An 18,437-nucleotide genomic window follows, 5' to 3' on the forward strand; every position below is an offset into this window, starting at 1 on the left:
CTATGAAAACTTCGTATACAACACAGTATTTAATATGGTACAAGGTGTCACTAGTTAATTGGCTGGCCAGTCGCCGGTACGTGGAACCGCGCAATTTTACTTTTGGATGTGCAACCTTAAAAGCCCTATTTGTTCCAACTTCAATTGGATTCCAATCACCTCTAGATTCACTTTAGTTGCATAAGATTCTGTTTGTTTCAACTTTGATTGGTGTCAAATCACCTGTAGATAAGCTTCAGTGGTGAACCTGATTCTGATTCTATGAATCAGCTTCACCACCGAAGGCCCCATTTGTTTTAGCTTTAGAGACCAGATTCACCTTTGCCATGCCTGTGAAGCTGAATCTGGAATTTGAAACAAAAAACTATTTCAAATCAGCTTTGCCAATGAAGCCGACATTGCTAGTGAAACTGAATCTAGACTCTAAAATAACACATCTTCAAGATGGTTTGTTCCATTGGAAATGTTTATTATGAGCCGGCTCTTATTGTCAGTGTGCTCGGATTAGTACAAATACCCAAGCCCCTATTTCCGGGAGCGTTTTCGCTCCAATATTTACTCACTTGGCTGAAAATGACTCCTAGGTAAGTTTGTATGTGGCACGTGTATTATTTTGGTACATGGCTGTGTAGAAATGAGTGGTGTACCCAGATTTTCGTTTGAAATTTTTTAAACGTGTGTGCACGTTGGTTTGGTTGGTTTAGTATTTTCTATTGGGTGCTTTTCCTTCGGTGGTTCTGCGGGTTTTTGATTTTTTTAGCAACTGCATCCTTTATTAAAAGTTCAAACACATGGGGATATAGATGATGTCGGGCAAAATACTAAGCCACACATGGCGCCCGGGGCTAAGAGAGGCAGCTGCCTTCGCTAAGGCGTGTGCTTCTCCATTGTGCTTCCTGCTCTCATGAAGAAACTTTACATCCTGGAATTGCCTCCTCTGGTGCTTGATGTCTTGTAAGATGGAATAATATTGGCATGGAACTTCGACTTGTATATTCATCACTACTTCCAAACAGTCTGAGGCCACACACATAGAATGAACCAGCAAATCAGAAGCGAGGGAGAGGGCCTCACAACATGCATGCGCTTCAAGAATGGTTGGATCAAGGCGGCCTTTGTGAATGATGGCCGAGGCACCCAGAAAGTTGCCTCGTTTGTCCCTGCATATCACTGTTGAAGCTGCTCGGTCTCCGATCTTCGAAAAGCCTCCATCAACATTCATCTTGACATCGTGATGCTCAGGCGGAAGCCACGCAGTCGAAGTCGAACCCGCATGGCCACCTCTAGTCACATGCAGGTCCCTGGAATTCACATGCAGGTCCCTGGAAGTTACATGTAGGTCCTTGGGGCGTGTTTTCTTATCCGGCATCATCTCGAGCTCTGCTAGAAACTTGTCGATGAAAATATGGGTACTCAGTGGGCTCTGGAACTGATTGTCATGGATGCTCAGCGTCTCGCCCACCATATGGCCCACATTGTAACCAACACATGTGCTAGGTCGGCCGAAGGTAGAGTGTCCACCAGCCATAGCATCCAAAGCTTAGCATACTTCTCCCTGTTTGATATAATTGTTTCCGTCAGATCCTCATCGGTGAGGGCCCAAACACATCGAGCCATGCAGCAGTCAAAGAGGGAATGGCGCCATGTATCGACCGCCACGTGACAGATCGCGCACTCCGCAGAATCAGCCATGCTTCGGTGCTTACGAACATCTCCGGTAGGGATTGAGCTCTTGGCCAACCTCCAGGCGAAAACTCGCACTTTCGAGGGAACTGCAGCGCCCCAGAGTCTTGACCAAGACCGGCGGTCTGCATCGGCACGCGAGTGCCCCTTGTTGTGTTCTAGCCAGTCTGTGCGTTGCTGTTTAATGGAGGACAAAAGTTTGTACGCCGACCTCACCGTGAAAACGCCCTTGCGTTCATAATGCCACGCCCAGAAGTCATCGCGGACTCGAGAGCTGAGAGGGATATTGAGGATCGCTTCCTTGTCAATCATATAGAAGTGTGTTTCAAGCACGTCGCCATCCCATGATGAGGTGATGGGGTTGATGAGTTCTGACACCATCTGTGGAGGGTTAGACGTTTTTGGGCACACCGGTTGAAGCTTAAAATCTCGTGGTATTCAGTTATCCACCCAGATATTGGTGTCCTCGCCGGAGCCAATGCGTTTCACGAGCCCAAGCTGTAATGTGTCTCGGCCTTCTATCAAGGAGCGCCAGACTTGTGACGGGTTCCTGCCCAGCTCTGCTTCAAGGATTGACAAGGTAGGGTAGTAAATAGCCTTGAGAATTCGAGCGCTCAGGCAGTTTGGTTCCTGGAGGAGACGCCAAGCTTGCCGCGCAAGCAGGGCTAGGTTGAAAAGCTCAATGTCACGGAATCCCATGCCCCCATGAATTTCGGCTGTGTCATGACTTCCCAGGAGACCCACAGTTTTCCTCTCACCATTTTTTGATCCCCACCAGAACTTCCTCAAGATACCATTGATGTGTTGACACAGGCCTCTCGGAAGCTTGAAACAGGCCATAGAGTATGTGGGGATTGCTTGAGCAACAGACTTGATGAGCACCTCCTTTCCTCCAACAGAAAGTGCCTTTTCCATCCAGCCTTGCAAATGCTTCCAGATCCTGTCCTTTAGATATTTGAAAGACCCCTCCTTGGCTCGGCCCACATCGGCAGGAAGTCCAAGGTATTTTTCGGAGAGTTTCTCATTTTGAACTTGAAGAGTTTGTTTGATCTCTTGCCTCAAGGATTCAGAACATCCCTTACTAAAGAATATGGAGGATTTCTCCTTGTTGATGCGTTGCCCTGAAGCCGCACAATACCTTTGAAGAAGGGTATCCACTCTGTTTGCCATCTCCGGTGTAGCATTAAAGAATAAGAGGCTGTCATCCGCAAAAAGCAAGTGATTTACCTGTGGTGCGCCAGCCGCCACCGTGATTCCATTGACAATCTCATTAGGTCTTGTGGATTTCAGAAGGCAGGAGAGCCCTTCAGCAGCTAATAGGAAAAGATATGGGGATATAGGGCAGCCCTGCCTGAGTCCTCGGGAGGGCCTAAACTCCTCATGTTTGCCTCCGTTAAAGATGACCGAAAAAGAGACAGATGTAACGCTCCTCATCACTGTTTGTGTAAAACGTGGACTGATTCCCAGTTTGAGCATAACTCTCTCCAAATAATTCCATTCAAGCCTATCATAGGCCTTCATCATATCAAGTTTTAAGGCACAATACCTGTTGCCCTTCAGCTTCCTTGTTTTCATGTAGTGGAGATATTCGTAGGCTGAAATGAAGTTGTCCGTAATAAGACGTCCTGGTACAAATGCTGACTGTTCTTCGGAGATGATATAGGGGAGAATAAGCTTGAGCCGATTTGCCAATGCCTTGGATGCAATCTTATAGATCACACTGCAAAGGCTTATCGGTCGAAACTGTGCTAAATTTTTTGGGCTAGCAATCTTGGGAATTAAAACAATGAACGTTTTGTTGATCTCCTCCGGGGAATCCTCTCCATTTAGAACTCGGAGCACCATAGCAGTAACCTCATCACCACACAACTCCTAGTGCCGTTGGAAAAAGTGTGCAGGGAAACCGTCAGGCCCTGGAGCCTTAGTCGGGAACATCTGAAACAAAGCCGTTTTCACCTCGGCGTTGCTATACTGTGCATTAAGTGAGTCGTTCATAGAAGCGTCTACTCTTGAGGGTAAGTGCGAAAGCACTTCCTCAATGCCCACCGTATCTTCTGAGTCATACAAGTTACCGTATCTTCTTGCGGGTTTTTGATTGGTCTTCGTCCTGTCGCTGTTGGGCCAAGAACAGATCCCTTTTCCTTCGATGGTTCTTCGGGTTTTTGATTGGTCGTCCTCCCGTCGATGTTGATCTTTGCCGCTGTTGTCGCGTCTTCTTGTGCGGGCTGTACTGGGATATAGTTGGTTGACTAGATCGTGATGAATTGATTGACTGTTTTTAAAATGGGTACCGCATGTTGATTGGCTAACACGTGTTATGACTACGTGTTTTCATCTACTTTTGCATGCGATGATGGTTCTCGGTGCCGCTAAAATCGATATCGCCCGGTGTTTCCGGAGGGCGCATGCTTCGATCTTTCTGGAGTCCTAGATAGCTCCCTATAAATATGGGGTCCTTCATGGGACGTACGTATATGGGTTTGCAGCGGCAATGCTACACACACGGACAGCTTTTTACAGGGTTTACGGGCTGGCACACGTGGCAGAGTTTGGTTTGGCTTAAGTGGAGGAAAGGCCCCACACCCCTGAAAATCAGGGGGGGAGAGGTTAATTAGTGTTAAGGGATCCCGTAAAACGTCCGTTGTTAGCCCGTGTGTAGGATTATTCGGTTTGCAGGCCTTTCCTTCCTATCATCGTTGTTTCTGTGCCTTCTCCCCGAGCTACCACCATCGAGCTCCCATCTCTCTTTCGGGTGCCTCTCCCGGTCCCGGCAGTCGCCGCGCCACCTGACCTCCTTGCGCCGTGGCTGGCCACTACATCTTGTGCGTGTGCGCGTGGTTGTCCTGCCCGACGCAGGGAGAAGCTCCGGTGCTTCAGCCACAGGTCACCTCAGTCGAAGGCGATGCTATCCCCGAGTCGCAGTCCTTCGCCAGAGCTCCCGCAATGCACCGTCCAAGGCTGTACCTCTTTGTCCTCGCGCTGGGTGTCGCTCCAGTCAATGGCTGGCACGGTCGGACAACAAGGTGCGCGGGGCGGCCGGGATGGCGCGATGTGCGCGCAAGCTAGCTAGGCCACCAGCCGCGTGGTCCACACGGGGACTCCAGCAGACGAGGTAGGTCTCAGAGGCCTTCTGCGGCTCACAGGCGAGGCCTTCGAACGTCGATCTGAGGTGAGCGGTAGGAGGAACGGTACTTGCAGGGCGCGACGCGGCGGCGGGGTTCGCAACAGTAGGCTGCGGCTGCGTGCGGCCTCCGGCCAGTGGGGCCGTACTCGATGGTGCCGACGGTCGGTGATGTTCCGATGAGCCTCGGCTGGGCTCGCGCTCCACGGTTATGGTGATGGCCATGGAGGGGCTCAGGCAGCGCGTCGCGGCGGTGCGAGTGGCTGGCAGGTCGACCGTGTGCGGTGGGCGTTTGCAGAGCTCACGTGGTTGAGGTGGCGGTGGTGCGCGGGCAGGCGGAGCTCATGGCGCCATGACGGTGGTTCCTAGGTGTGGTGGCTGTGACTGTGAGAGGACGTGTCGGCGAGCGTGACGAACCGGCCGCAGGCGGCTGCGGCAGCGGCGTCGCCATGTAGCTGCATAGGACAGTCGCGGCCTGCACAACGGACACCACAAGAACTCGCCGAGCTATGGTGGGGTCGAGCCGGAGAGCAGCGCCGTGTAGTGGTCAGCGTGTCAAGGTTCTTCAGCTGGCCGAGGCTCGCCGGGAGGGGCCAGCGATGCTGTTCAAGGTGGTTGGACCGTTGGAGTCGGCGGCGAGGCTCTCCAGTTCCCTGGCCGGCATAAGCGAACAAATGGGCACACGAAAACAATCGATAGAGAATATATAGGCGTTACGTTCGGCTTCGCCGGGACGGGCCTGTGAGCGCATTGTTGCTGAGGTCGAGGTGCGTGAGCGCCGGCAAGTCGCCAAGCTGAGGCGGGATGGGTACGGAGTACCGACAGGTTTGTGTCGGTGACTCGGTGAGCACCAGTCGTTCCAGCGAGGCGCCCTGGGCCGCAGACAAGTTTTCAGGCACGCTGCCGTCGGCATTGCACGACACGCCCGTCCACCGGCACGGCGACCTCAGCAACAATGCGCTCACGGGCTCCGACAGGTTCCAGTCACCCAGCGCCTCCGTTTTGATTTGATCTAAGAAGTAGATGGCCAATGATTTGGATGCTTGTAGATGTTGCTTCCACAGTTGGGCTTGCTACGTAAAATAACCCACATAGCCCCGTTAATCACAACACTCCACAAAATCTCTGAAAATAGCTGCCCTCAAGAAGAAATGAAGAAGAGTTGTTCGACAACGATCCTTATCTATCAATTCATGAATTGGAGTTTGATGTTGTGTTGTAAACAAAATCTTCAGAGAAATGGAAGACATGTAGAGTATAGATTAGTTAGAATGTTGGGCCCTGGTAGCAGGATCGGTTTTGCTTAAGTGTTCATCCAACACCAATACTCAAAGTAACCGCACATATTACAGTAAGTGTTAGGCATGATCACACGTTACCAATCCCCTACATCTCTCCCGCCTGAGGTGGACTACTTGCGCACATGAGAGGGATCACAAAAAACACAAAGATCGATAAACAGAAATCATCTCGATGTCGTCGTTAATCGGTCGTATTTGATGACGCTATGAAAACGGCCCAATGGATTAACGGGCCGATTGTAACCACGGGCTGAATTTGGCCCACAAGCAGAAAATGCCAGTAACGGGCCGTAAGTAACCGAATGCTGGAAATGAGCCCAAGAATAAATGGGTCCTGAGAAGGCCGAAAGATAACACAGGTTGGAAACGGCCCGACGGAATAATGGGCCATTAATGGGTATAAAGCGATGCACTGTTCATTACGGGCCAGTTTCACCACGCGTCGTTAATGGGCCAAGAGTTACAAATGGCCTCATATGGGCCGAAAGACATCATGGGCCATACATGGGCCGAAAGTTATAATGGGCTGGAATCATATTGGATGGCCCAGATAAAGCTACTAGGCTTAATTCCGATAGGCCGTAACGGGCCGTAAATGGGCTATATACGAACAGGTCGTTAACAGGCTTTCCGTGGGCCGGCCCGTTACCTTTTGACCAAGTCAAATGGGCCGGCCTTTTCACCGGAATGGGCTACTGTTGGGCCGTGCCATGTGTTGACCTATCATACGCACCTCCTGTCCAATGAGTGGATGACATCTGTCCCAACGGTGAGCCAACACGTGTTTCCTCCGGCCAATGAGAATTTTACACGTGGAAAATCACCATTGGTCCGGGCTGTTAACGGGTTATCGGATCCAAACCGGAACCCGATAGCTTAATGATGACCCGTTACGGTGGATGCCACGTGTTGGCCACCCTTGACGAAAGCACTTCTGTGACGCGCGATTTATCGCCATGGAAGTGGACACTTCCGTGATGATAATTTTGGTAATGTCATGGAACACTTCTACGACATCACAGGTATGACTATCTTGATTCTGTCATAAAATCATCATGGATGTACATGCATGACAGAAAATGTGACCTATTGTGACAAACACGTATCATTACAGAAGTGTATTTTTTTGTAGTGTGAAGGGTAGTCCATCTCTGGATGAAATCTCTCAAAATTTCATTCGGCTTCTGAACGCAGTGCTGTAATTCAGTGAGCCCAGCAGGTCGCTTGCAGGTGCCCTCGAATGTCTTGATAAACACTCAGGCTAAATCTTCCCAACAGAAAATACTTCCAGGGGCCAACTGATTCAACCAAGCTCTGGCTAAGCCCTCCAGCATCAAGGGGAGGTGCTTCATGGCTACATCATCGTTGCTTCCACCAATCTGCACTGCCACTCGGTAATCTTCTAGCCAAGTGTCTGGCTTCGACTCACCGGTGAACTTGCTCACGCCAGCAACCAATCTGAAGTTGGGAGGGATCTCAGTGGGTTAGATGGCTCCGCTGAAACACTCGTGACCAGAAATGGACGCCCAGCGTCCAGTCGAACGATCTCTGTGAAGTCCTTCTCTGTTAGCTCGGCCTCTGTCCACCAAACCTTGCACGAGGAGTGACTTCGCATCGAACCCAGGATCTCTTGGGTCGACTGGAACCCTCCGCTCGTCACCGAATGTGCGCCTGTCATCATACCGACGGGGCGCATACGAACCTCCCCTCGGAGGGGGTGTGAGCACTCGACGGTGGTCATCACGGGGATAACGAGGATCGAACTGTTCGTGGCCCCGACCAAGGAACTGATCTTGGCAGTAACCACGATCTTCATGCCGCAGAGGTGATCTCGGGCTATGCGCTGACTGAACCGTGTCTGCAACCACAGATCTGCTATGAATTCTATTGCGCGACTGAGAAATAGCTGAGTTATGTTCCCCTGCCGCCCGGAGCAATGCTCGGATCTGCTGCAAACCTCTACCAGCTTCTAAACGGGACGACTGAATTGAATCTGCTATACGTGCTGCTGCTGCAACATTCTGGATCGGAGTACGGTATACCTGACATTCATCACGAGGCTCAGTCGGAAACAACTGTTGTGGCCGTTGACTAGAGCCTGGAATCTGCTGATGAGCGCGATCATCGAGTGCCTATTGGAGATTCTCCAGACGTGTACGCTCAGCCAGGGTGGCCAAGCACGCAGCCTCCAAGGCCCGAGCCTCGGAGGTCTCTCCAACGATGGGGGCCTGGAGGGCCTGGACATTGCGGCGATGCAACTCTTCCCTCTGCTCCGAAGTGAGGGCTTGAGGGTAATACTCATCATGTTCATGCGACGGGTCCCTGCCGCTGCCTCCACCACCGCCGCCGCCACGACGGAATCCGGGTGGGCTGCGCTGGGAGTTGACCATGAGGACATCCGCCGCAGGGTCGTTACTCTCGCACTCGGAAAGTGTATCCGAATGACCAGTTGGCAGATCAAACAATCCGTATGGGATTCGTCGGGCTCGATTGCCGCAACTTGAGGGGTGGTTGACTGGCGAGCCACCACGTGTTTCACCCACCGCTGGAGCCGCGAACGACCACATCACTTGCGACGGTGAACAGCGGGGAACGAGGACGTTGCGGGAGCCGACCGATACTGGGTCGACGGCTGCCGCCGGAGGACGCCGCAAGCACTCGCGCAAAAGTGCGTCGCCCCGCAGACGAGGAGAGTCTCGACATCGAGGGGGGGCTTCTTGGAGCTAGGCGGAGTCGTCGGCGATGAAGATGAGCGCTCTGAGGCGGACCTCGTGGCCCAGGAACAAACCACCGCCAGAAACCATGTTGATGGAGATAAAAAACTGCAACCTCACCGGAAGTCGCTCAGACGCCTGCCCCACAGTGGGCGCCAATTGTCGTGGGAATGAGTCTGACAGTAAGAGTAGGGGGTACGTAGGAGGAGGTAGTGTCCTAACTACGGCGAGGTTGTACGCACAATTTACGAGTTCAGGCCCTACGTCTCGGTGCCGCTGAGGCTTGTCGACTGGATATGTGTTGAAGTTACAGTGGGTGCGAACCCTTGTGTCAGAGGAGGGGGGCAGCTTACATACAGTGCGCTAGGCCCCTCGCAGCCCTCGGTTACACAGGGTTCAATGTGAGTTAAGACTGAGACGTTACTGGTAACGCTTGCTATTAATGATCTTTATGGCGACGAAGTGAATGCCTGACCGTTGCCATCCTGGGGTGACTGTAGGCCTTCTGTACTCCGAGTAATTCTTTATATGGTCGAGTGATGTTACCATGGTCGAGTGGAATTGGGATATCCGAGTGGAATCTCTCGTCGAGTGGATTGCACTTCAGAGTGATTTCAGTTGGTATCTTCTGTTAGACTTTGTATGTCTTTGACTCTAGGGCAGTGTCCTTGGGTAGGGTGTCCAGATCAAGCCTAAGACCCTACCCTAGGTACATGTCATCGTCAGCAGTTACGTTTACATGAATCACTATACATAATTTTTGTTCAGCCAATTATGTGATTACCTACAAATTATATAAACTACTTACATTTTCATCAGATTAATCAAAAATTACACACTAGTTTGTCTACTAGTAACATAGAATTGCATGAGGCCAGATATTTATCTAAAATAGTTTCTATTTCTTATGCTTCAAGAATAGAGTATATAGCAAAAAAAACTACATTACGGGTTAGGACTACAAAAAACTGCCACTTTTCTTAATTTCTCAATAAACTACCACAAAATTGGTTGGTTGTTCCAGAAAACTCAAGTGTCTGAACTGTTAAATTTTAGTTGGGATTATGACATGTCTGGCCCACCCGTCAGGACTGACGTGTCATAAAAGTAAACACCGTTAGTTTTGACCGTTATGATAGGTGGAGCTCACATGTCTGTTCCTGTAAAATAAGTAAAAAAGCAATCAGGTCCTTATAAGTTTTGAATAAAAGCAATTTGGTCCCTGCAACAAAACATTTTTAAGCAATCAAGTCCCTGTAGCTTTTATGGAAAAAGCAATAGGGACCCTACGGCGGTGGTGCTGGCCGGTCAGTCGGTGACCGGCGACGTCCTGGTGCTGGCTCCACTCCCGGCCACCTGCTACATGACGAGGACCACTTGGTGACGACCTGCTGCTAGCTCCACTCCCGGCTTGTCATCAACCTCCCGTGCGAGGAATCAAGCGGAGGAGCCCGTCTTCTTCTCCGACGACGGTAGCCAAGCTCTATCGCGGCTTGGTCCGGCGAGGAGCCCCGACGCTCGGCTTCGACGCTCGGCTTCAAGAATAGGTAGGAGTACACCACCAGTAAATCTCTATTTCAATCGCTTCAAGAATGATGAGATTATTGAGTTGTTATGGTGGTAGAGCTATAGTTAACGACAGAAATGTAGCTTTTCCGGCTTATTTCAAAACATATGTTGTTACACAAGATGTCGATATTATATTTAAGACTTTCTCATATCCTGCGTTATATCTCAAAACAAATGTTGTTACACAAGATATAGATAGTAAATTTAGAACTTTCTCATATCCTACGTTATATTGCTTATCCGACCGTTCAGTTCTTGGCCCCCCTCATGCTCAAATCCTGGCTCCGCCCCTGCTCCTGCTGGCAAATTATAAGAAATGTAAAAAAAAAATTCATTGAGGGTACCAAATTGATCGTGGATATTTCCCGTAGAAATGAGTTCTGTATGAAAATTTCCAGGGAAAGTAGTGGAGTTTGACAAACCTACAAGGCTCATGGAAATTGAAGGATCTCTCTTTCCCAAGTTGGTCAAGGAGTATCGATCACACACTTCGAACACAGATATTTAGAAGAGACTGTCGATTTCATTTCTTTGTTTGATGCAGTTTTCCAGGTGAGAAAACAACATAAACCAGCTTTTAGAAAAGAGATATATGCTTGCCTAAAAAAGAAGATATATAGTAATCTATGTTTAAAATCTCCGAGGAATTCATCTATTTGGTGGCCAAAGAAAAGACAATACCATCTTTGAATTGTTTGTCTTGAAATTTCTTTGGCGATCTTACGATCGCTGCCCTTTGGAATTGTTGAAGCTAAACAGAGCAAATTCCTGAAGATTTCCTTGCTTCAGTAAACGGGAGGGACTTCAAACCTGCAATACTGTTCTGTAAGGCTAAATGGGAGCTCATCAAATTGATTTGTAAGCGCCTTAGGTCCACTGCACCTCTGCCTGCGGTAACTCTTTGAGTACTTACAGGGTTTGGTTAGCTATAATGTATTCGCTTGCGCATCATTTATAGTAGCATGGCAAGTTCCTTTCCTTCTTCTCTTCTTCCACTCAACATCATTCTGATACTCATCAACATGAAGGGCTGACCACACCTGTCGTGTGGTTATGGTAGCATGGCAAGTTTATGCTGAATGCAGTGCATTTGACTTTATAATGAGGTTTCATGTGATTGGATTCAGTATGCTTCGCTGTATTGCCCCAATGAAAAGCGAATTGCCTTTGTAGTTAAGAAGTGTGCCTATTTATATGGTGGTGTGCATTTTCTTTTACTTTCTTTCAGCTTTCTCTGAACCTTGGAACGCTGCATGTTTTTGTGGTTTCATTAATGCAATGGAACTGGGGAGCATGACCCCTCCCTGATAATCTCAAAGAAAAAGAAAAAAGCACCATGATCTGTTTGAGATGGGAACTGGGGGCAACGACTATATAGACGCGATCCAATACGTTCCCAGTGCGCTTGCTGGTGATGTTTGCCTCCCACATGGTTTGGGACATGATAGGAATCAACTATTTTTTGTTGGACGTAGATACTCTGTTTTCTCATTCGCATTGAACACCCTTAGAATGCTGCGCTATCTTGGAGAATTCGAAATGAAAATTGCATTCACTCACTATGTAACAGATAAGATATATTCCCTTATACTTTGCTCTAACCAATTAGTTTTTGCAATTCGCACAGCTGAGTTTAGTTTCTCAATGGAACCACCAACAAAAGAACCATTCTCAGCAATACCAGCAAAAGGTAAACCCACCTATCTCCTGTCATCCAGCTGGGATATCTATCATCGTGGCAAAACTTGAACTACAAACAAATCCGGCAGGCATTCGATAGGGCCCAAAGTCTGCAAGCAGGCATTAGAAAAAAAAATCAGCAAGCATTTGACCATACGACCCAACGTTTGCAAGCAGCACAGCGCCTCTGCCTAACTAATCTAACCAACCTTCCTTGCCCCACTTCATGGCCTACTGGTGCTGGATTCGCCGAGGCGGGCGGTGAGCTGATTGATGGCAGCCGTCAGCCTGTCGTTTGACTCCACTACAGCAGCGTTTGACTCTAGCACTCTGTCATGTGATGCAACCACAGCTGCGTTCGATGCGATCAACTCTTCCGTAGTCCTTGCTCTCGTCCTTCTTGGGGGTACTGCCTGTGTCTGCATAGACAACGGCGGCTTCAGCGGTTGGCATATATAAGAAAAAACAAGAGTTACATCTCTGGAGATCATGGATGCCAACATATTACTATTAAGCAATATATACTACATGCATGTTCTTGAAGTAGATGTATCATTCAAGATAGGAAAATCTATTTGGCAAACGCTCTAAGCCAATCATAACCCACGTGTGGCGTGGCGTCCAATCAGGCTGTCAAACACGCGCTGCTGTGTGGCATGGCGTCCAATCAAGCTGTAAAACACGCTGCTGTGATCCACCTAGGACGTACGTGCAAGTAGGCCATTTGCATCCTTACTTTGCGGTACAGATCCTGTCCACCCCCTGGCTCTGCCCCATCCAGATTCCAGTAAAACAACTTCACATCTTCACCGTCGTATCTAAAAATCTTCTATCGTACCTAAGTCAATACTACTATGTGAGAACTACTTGCAAGATTCTGCAAAGACGTGATCAGCGAAGGTCTCTCTCTCTCTCTCTCTCTCTCTCTCTCTCTCTCCCTCTCTCTCTCTCTCTCTCTCTCTCTGCTTCTAGTGGCTTGTTAATTACTAGATAGATAAGCCATCATCTAGCCTTTCTTTTTCTGTTCACCAATGCACATACTACTGCCTATATCACCCAACATATTATCAGCTCGGGAGTCGGGACTGTGCCTAATAATATGAGCATACACCATTTGGACACGTATGTAAATCTTCATAAGAAACAATTATATTTTAGGCCTGCAAGGTGGAGGGATGAGAAGCTCAAAGCACAAAAGAAGGCTGGCTCAACACATGAGCTCTTTGGCAAGCAGGATGTATTAGTACATTGCATTATCAATTTATTTGGAGGAACGAAAAGAAACACAATGTAAAAGCAAAAGGTGTCTGCAACAATTACCTCATTTCGCACTGGTTTGGCAGGCCATTCAAACATATGGCATGTGTCATCAATGGTCTAACGCCTTCTACTCCATAAATTTCCTTTGATGCAAAATTTGTTTATGGTAACGCCGGAGACCTATATGATAACCAAGATGGTCACTGGAAATTTCATACCACAAGCAAAATGACAAGAGACAAAAATTTATTCAACAAGTTCCATACCTTTAACTTAAATGGACCGTGTTCTTTTAATATTTTTCCAGATGAGGTGTATTCAAGTGTCATCAGTAATTCATCCACATTGCTTTCAGGTATGATGAGAACAGCACCGCGACTAATTTCATCAGTAATAGCAGACACTTCATGTTGCTGGAGCTGAAAGATTGGGCAGTTCTGCAAAAGCCCTAAGATTTGATTTTTAGTTGCCCATCCCTGATTGGTGTTAAAACAGGGCCGGCTTTGGCCCTAGGCGAACATGGGCGACGCCCAAGGGCCCATGTTTGGGGGGGGGGGGGGGGGGGGCATCACCACATATGTGTATGTATACCTCCTGCTTTTATACGGGCTGAAAAAAAGGTTTGTGCTAAAGGGCCCAGCGGAAAAGGCCCCTGATCGGGAGAGGAAAAGGCACAGTATCGATCGACCAGGCACGCGGACGTCTCGCCTCCTGGTTCGCTTGTCTGTTCGACTTCGACGCCTCGCCTCGGCCGCCTGCCTATAACTTAAGCGCTTATCAGTTACTTATAGACGTCTCTAAATAAGAATGTGTGGTTAGATGTAAACTTTAATATTTTGCGCCTATATATTTATAGATGTGTACATATATTATCAGTGTAGGGGCCTATTTTTAACTTCGCCCTAGGGCCCCGCAAAATATAGAGCCGGCCCTGTGTTAAAACCTTCTTTGAGATCATTTGCAATTGCAAACCCGTGAACCTCGGAATTTTCTAGGGCAGTGAGACCTAAAGGTTCAAACTAGTTAGTAGATGTATCAACATAATTCAACATTCTGAAACAATTGTGTTTTGTGCCATGATCCAGTTACAAGTGGCTATGCTCAAACTATTACTCATAGCACCGGAAAGAAGAGAACATAGAGTAACATGCATGCCCGAGATATAAAAATTTGTACGCTGATATTTTAATGGAAAATATATCAGATATGTAATACCTTGGAACGCACTAGGGACCTTAAGTTTGAACCAAGTTGCAGATGCACGATCATTATCACCCCCCTGAGGAATGCAAGATCCATGTAATGTATTATTATCACCCCCCTGAGGTATTGGAGAACCATGTAAAGTATCACTATGAATCTGCTGAGATATGGAAGATCCATATAGTGTATCATTATGAATTCCCTGATACAGTGAAAAGCCAGATTGATTGGTGTGAACCCTTTCATCCTAGAGACAAGCAGATTGCAATAACTTATTAACACGAAAAGAAGCAATCCCAAGAATGAAAAGAACTAGAAAATAAATACAGATTTTGCTTAGATCCTTCACTTCGCACAATTACGGAAGTAAACCTCCTCATTTACCTCATTTTCATTTTCAAGCTGGAAGGTATCAGCAGGGGGTACCTGCATCAAACACCACATTATTCAAATGGAGAAGTATGTTCAAGCAAATACTTGGACACGACCATGCAGCCGTCCGCACAAGCCATACACTTAACTGAAAGCTAACATTAACTGGTCCAGATGACCATGGTCAAAGTAGTTAGAACCAAAGCTCAACAAGTACATTTTTGAACGGAAACTGTAGTGTAGGCCCCAACAATACAAAAATATTAATAAGAGGAAAAATATACAAGGGGGGAATATTTACATGGATAAGAATGAGAAGGGGCTATACAAAACACAAAGCACAAAAGCAGGCTTGGCACTAGAGCTCCAGCCTCAAGCTAATATAACCAAGCACTAAGAGCGGCGGAAGCTCCTCCTTCATTCTGTAAGCAAGAAGGAAGAGATCCCTCTTGAAATTTAAAAACCAAAAAGCCCAACAGGGGCATATGCTGTAAAAAACTTTGGCGTTCCAATTAATTCTTCCATGGACAGCAGGGGAAGACGAGGGTGAATATCAAGAGAGTTGCAACAGTTGGTGCTGAAGCTACAGTGCCAGAAAAGAAGGTCTCTCGTTTCCAAAGCACCGGTTGTCCAAAGAATATAAACCAGAGCCCCTAGGAGGAATACACGACATTGAAGCATGTCCTTGGTGTTTGAGCCTATCGTTTAGGAGAAGGAAAGACAGGCAAAGCCTTTGAGCTTAGGGGAAGACTAGGAATTCCAGAGCCAAGAGGTAAAACGAAGAAGCCTGAAGGTGCTGAAAGATGAGCTCTGTAGATTTTGGAAGAGGAGTATGCTCCCAGAGAAAATCCCAAAGAAGTTAGCCAAATTGGCTGGAATTTCCCAGACTTGTGCATATCTGATTTACTGGAATCGTTTCAAAATTTTCTGGGCACCTGGAATTTTGAGCATTTCGTACCATTAGCAGCATTTCAGGTGTTATTTTGTCAGCATTTGTGTATATTCGAGAAACCAGTTGGCAGCATTGAACTATAACAAGGGCAAGGCGTAGGCATATTTGCAATCATCTATAAGTACATGAAAACTCAAGTAACACCAGACTAAAGCATGAAATTTTCCATATTAAATAGTAGAGGTTCACAGCATCAAAGAGCAAAAGCATGATTGGTTCGACATAAACTTTTGGGTTTGCCATTAGTTCAACATAAGTTGAAAAGACAAAATCATCCGCAAATCATCCACAGATGGCAATGGGCCATCATCTAGAGCCCCAAAACTTTGCCTAGCAACTGTCCAAACAAGTGCAGTAAGTTCTGGCCAATTGTAGGCCGATCTCACTCCAAAACTGCCCTGTCAAAGCGGTTGCAGAGGTTCTCACCAACCATCTCAAACTAACAACGGGATCACCGCAAATGATCGTTGGCTCCTCAACATGGGATTGCTGTCCCACCATATCCAGCCTGACGACCTCCCATGCACATATATACGCGGGTGACACGCTAATTTTGGTTTCACGTGAACTACGCACGCACCTTAAGTGAATTCTGGATGAACTTCACCCGCAGCCGACAGGCCTCGTCATAAATTTCCACAAGAAGGTTCCATTCCCACTCCCACTCCCAATCTCAACACGAGCAAAGTAGGAAACAGAGCAATACTAGCAAATTAACATTACTACCTGGCGCAACTGTTGAGCAAATCGGAGGTTGTTGGCGGCCAGAATCATCGCGTCGAACTCTGCCTCGGCGTCCGGATCCACATTTACCTCATTTTCATTTACAGGCTGGAAGGTATCAGCAGGGGGTACCTGCATCAAACACCACATTATTCAAATGGAGAAATACGTTCAAACAAATGCTTGGACACGACCATGCAGCCGTCCGCACAAGCCACAGACATTTGTGTATATTCGAGAAAACAGTTGGCAGCATTGAACTATAACAAGGGCAAGGCAAAGACATATTTGCAATCATCTATAAGTACATGAAAACTCAAGTAAAACCAGACTAAAGCATGAAAATTTTCATATTAATTAGTAGACGTTCACAGCATCAAAAAGCAAAAGCATGATTGGTTCGACATAAACTTTTGGGTTTGACATTAGTTCAACATAAGTTGACAAGACAAAATCATCCACAGATGGATAAATGCATAGCAATGGGCCATCATCTAGAGCCCCAAAAGTTTGCCCAGCAATTGTCCAAACAAGTGCAGTAAGTTCTGGCCAATTGTAGGCCGATCTCATTCCAAAACTGCCCTGTCAAAGCGGTTGCAGAGGTTCTCACCAACCATCTCAAACTAACAATGGGATCAGTTGGCTCCTCAACCTGGGATTGCTGTCCCACCATATCCAGCCTAACCACCTCCCATGCGCATATATACGCGGGTGAAACGCTAATTTTAGTTCCGCATGCAGTACGCACGCACCTTAAGCGGATTCTGGATGAACTTCACCCGTAGCCGACAGGCCTCGTCATAAATTTCCATTCCAGTCCCACTCCCACTCCCAATCTCAACATGAGCAGAGTAGGAAACAGAGCAATGGCATAACATTACTACCTGGCGCGAATTTTGAGCAAATCGGAGGTTGTCGGCGGCCAGCATCACCTCCTCGAACTCTGCATAGGCGACCGGATCCACATACTGTTCCATGCCTGCCAGCACGATGTCGACGCCGATGTCGAAGCCCTGAGCGGCCATCTCCGCCGCCGTCAGGACCAGAGGTACCCCCATCCCCTCCGCCGCGAAGCTAGCAGAGGACCCCTCCCCATCCGCCCCGGCCACGGAGCCCCCGCCCGCCTTGGAAGACGCCTCCGCCTGGGCATTGGAGCCTCCACCCACCTTGGACGGCTTGGTCACCGAGCCCGCGGTCACCCCCGCCAGGACGCCACCCGGGACCCCCTCCGCCTCAGGCTCGGAGCCCCGGGTAACCCCCGTCACCTCCGCCCCGGCCTCGGAGCCCCCGCCCACCTCCCAGGACGTCGTCGCCGACTCGTCGTCCCCCGGATCCCCGTTCCCCTGACGATCCATGGGCCTCTCCTCGATCACCTCGCCGCCGCCGCCTCCCGTTCCTCTCCCCCCTTCTCCCACCTTCGATTTTACGAGGGTTTAGCTTAGGGATTTGTGTTCAGTGGCGTGGCGTGGCGGAGAAGCGTGGAGCAGGTAGACGGAATGGAAGGGTGGGTGGGTGGGCAGACGGCGTTTCTTTAAACGGCGGTGGAGTTTAATTTCGAGTTCATTCACAATTACTAGTACCGTGAAGAATTTGGTAGCCAATTTTGGAAATGTTTGATCCATCAAAGCTAAACGAGTTACACTACATTCTTGGCTAGATGCATTTAAAGGAACAACCGACTGAGAATTAATTAATTCTTATTAATCCTCAATCTTTTTTTGAGCTGTTATTAATTCACAATCTCCTAATTGGCATTTGGGAAAAATGTTTTCTTCCTTCTCTAACACTAGGTCTAATTTTCATGCCCTTTATGACACTTTCGCCACTTCCCGTTACCCTGAACCGTTCAATTCTCTAAA

The 18,437-nt window shown here is 48.1% G+C and overlaps 1 protein-coding gene across 3 annotated transcripts; it reads right to left on the bottom strand.

Annotated features, from left to right (window-relative positions):
• Nucleotides 1-11,921: 11,921 nt before the first annotated feature.
• LOC109768947 (uncharacterized) lies at nt 11,922-18,084 on the bottom strand. Of its 3 annotated transcripts, XM_073504604.1 has the most exons (8): nt 17,463-18,084; nt 16,582-16,710; nt 14,916-14,957; nt 14,544-14,778; nt 13,595-13,765; nt 13,389-13,508; nt 12,278-12,487; nt 11,922-12,178 (listed from the first exon to the last, which is right to left on the bottom strand). In XM_073504604.1, exons 1-5 carry the CDS (start codon nt 17,931-17,933, stop codon nt 13,734-13,736), a joined length of 909 nt encoding a protein of 302 aa, XP_073360705.1. In that variant the 5' UTR covers nt 17,934-18,084; the 3' UTR covers nt 11,922-12,178; nt 12,278-12,487; nt 13,389-13,508; nt 13,595-13,733. The 3 variants fall into 3 exon arrangements, with proteins under 3 accessions (XP_073360705.1, XP_020183268.2, XP_045087970.1); XM_020327679.4 differs by having other exon boundaries at nt 11,953-12,487; nt 13,595-13,776; XM_045232035.2 differs by lacking the exon at nt 13,595-13,765 and having other exon boundaries at nt 11,953-12,487.
• Nucleotides 18,085-18,437: the final 353 nt, after the last annotated feature.

The sequence above is a fragment of the Aegilops tauschii genome, chromosome 7 (genome assembly GCF_002575655.3).
Source record: "Aegilops tauschii subsp. strangulata cultivar AL8/78 chromosome 7, Aet v6.0, whole genome shotgun sequence".
NCBI lineage: Eukaryota > Viridiplantae > Streptophyta > Magnoliopsida > Poales > Poaceae > Aegilops > Aegilops tauschii.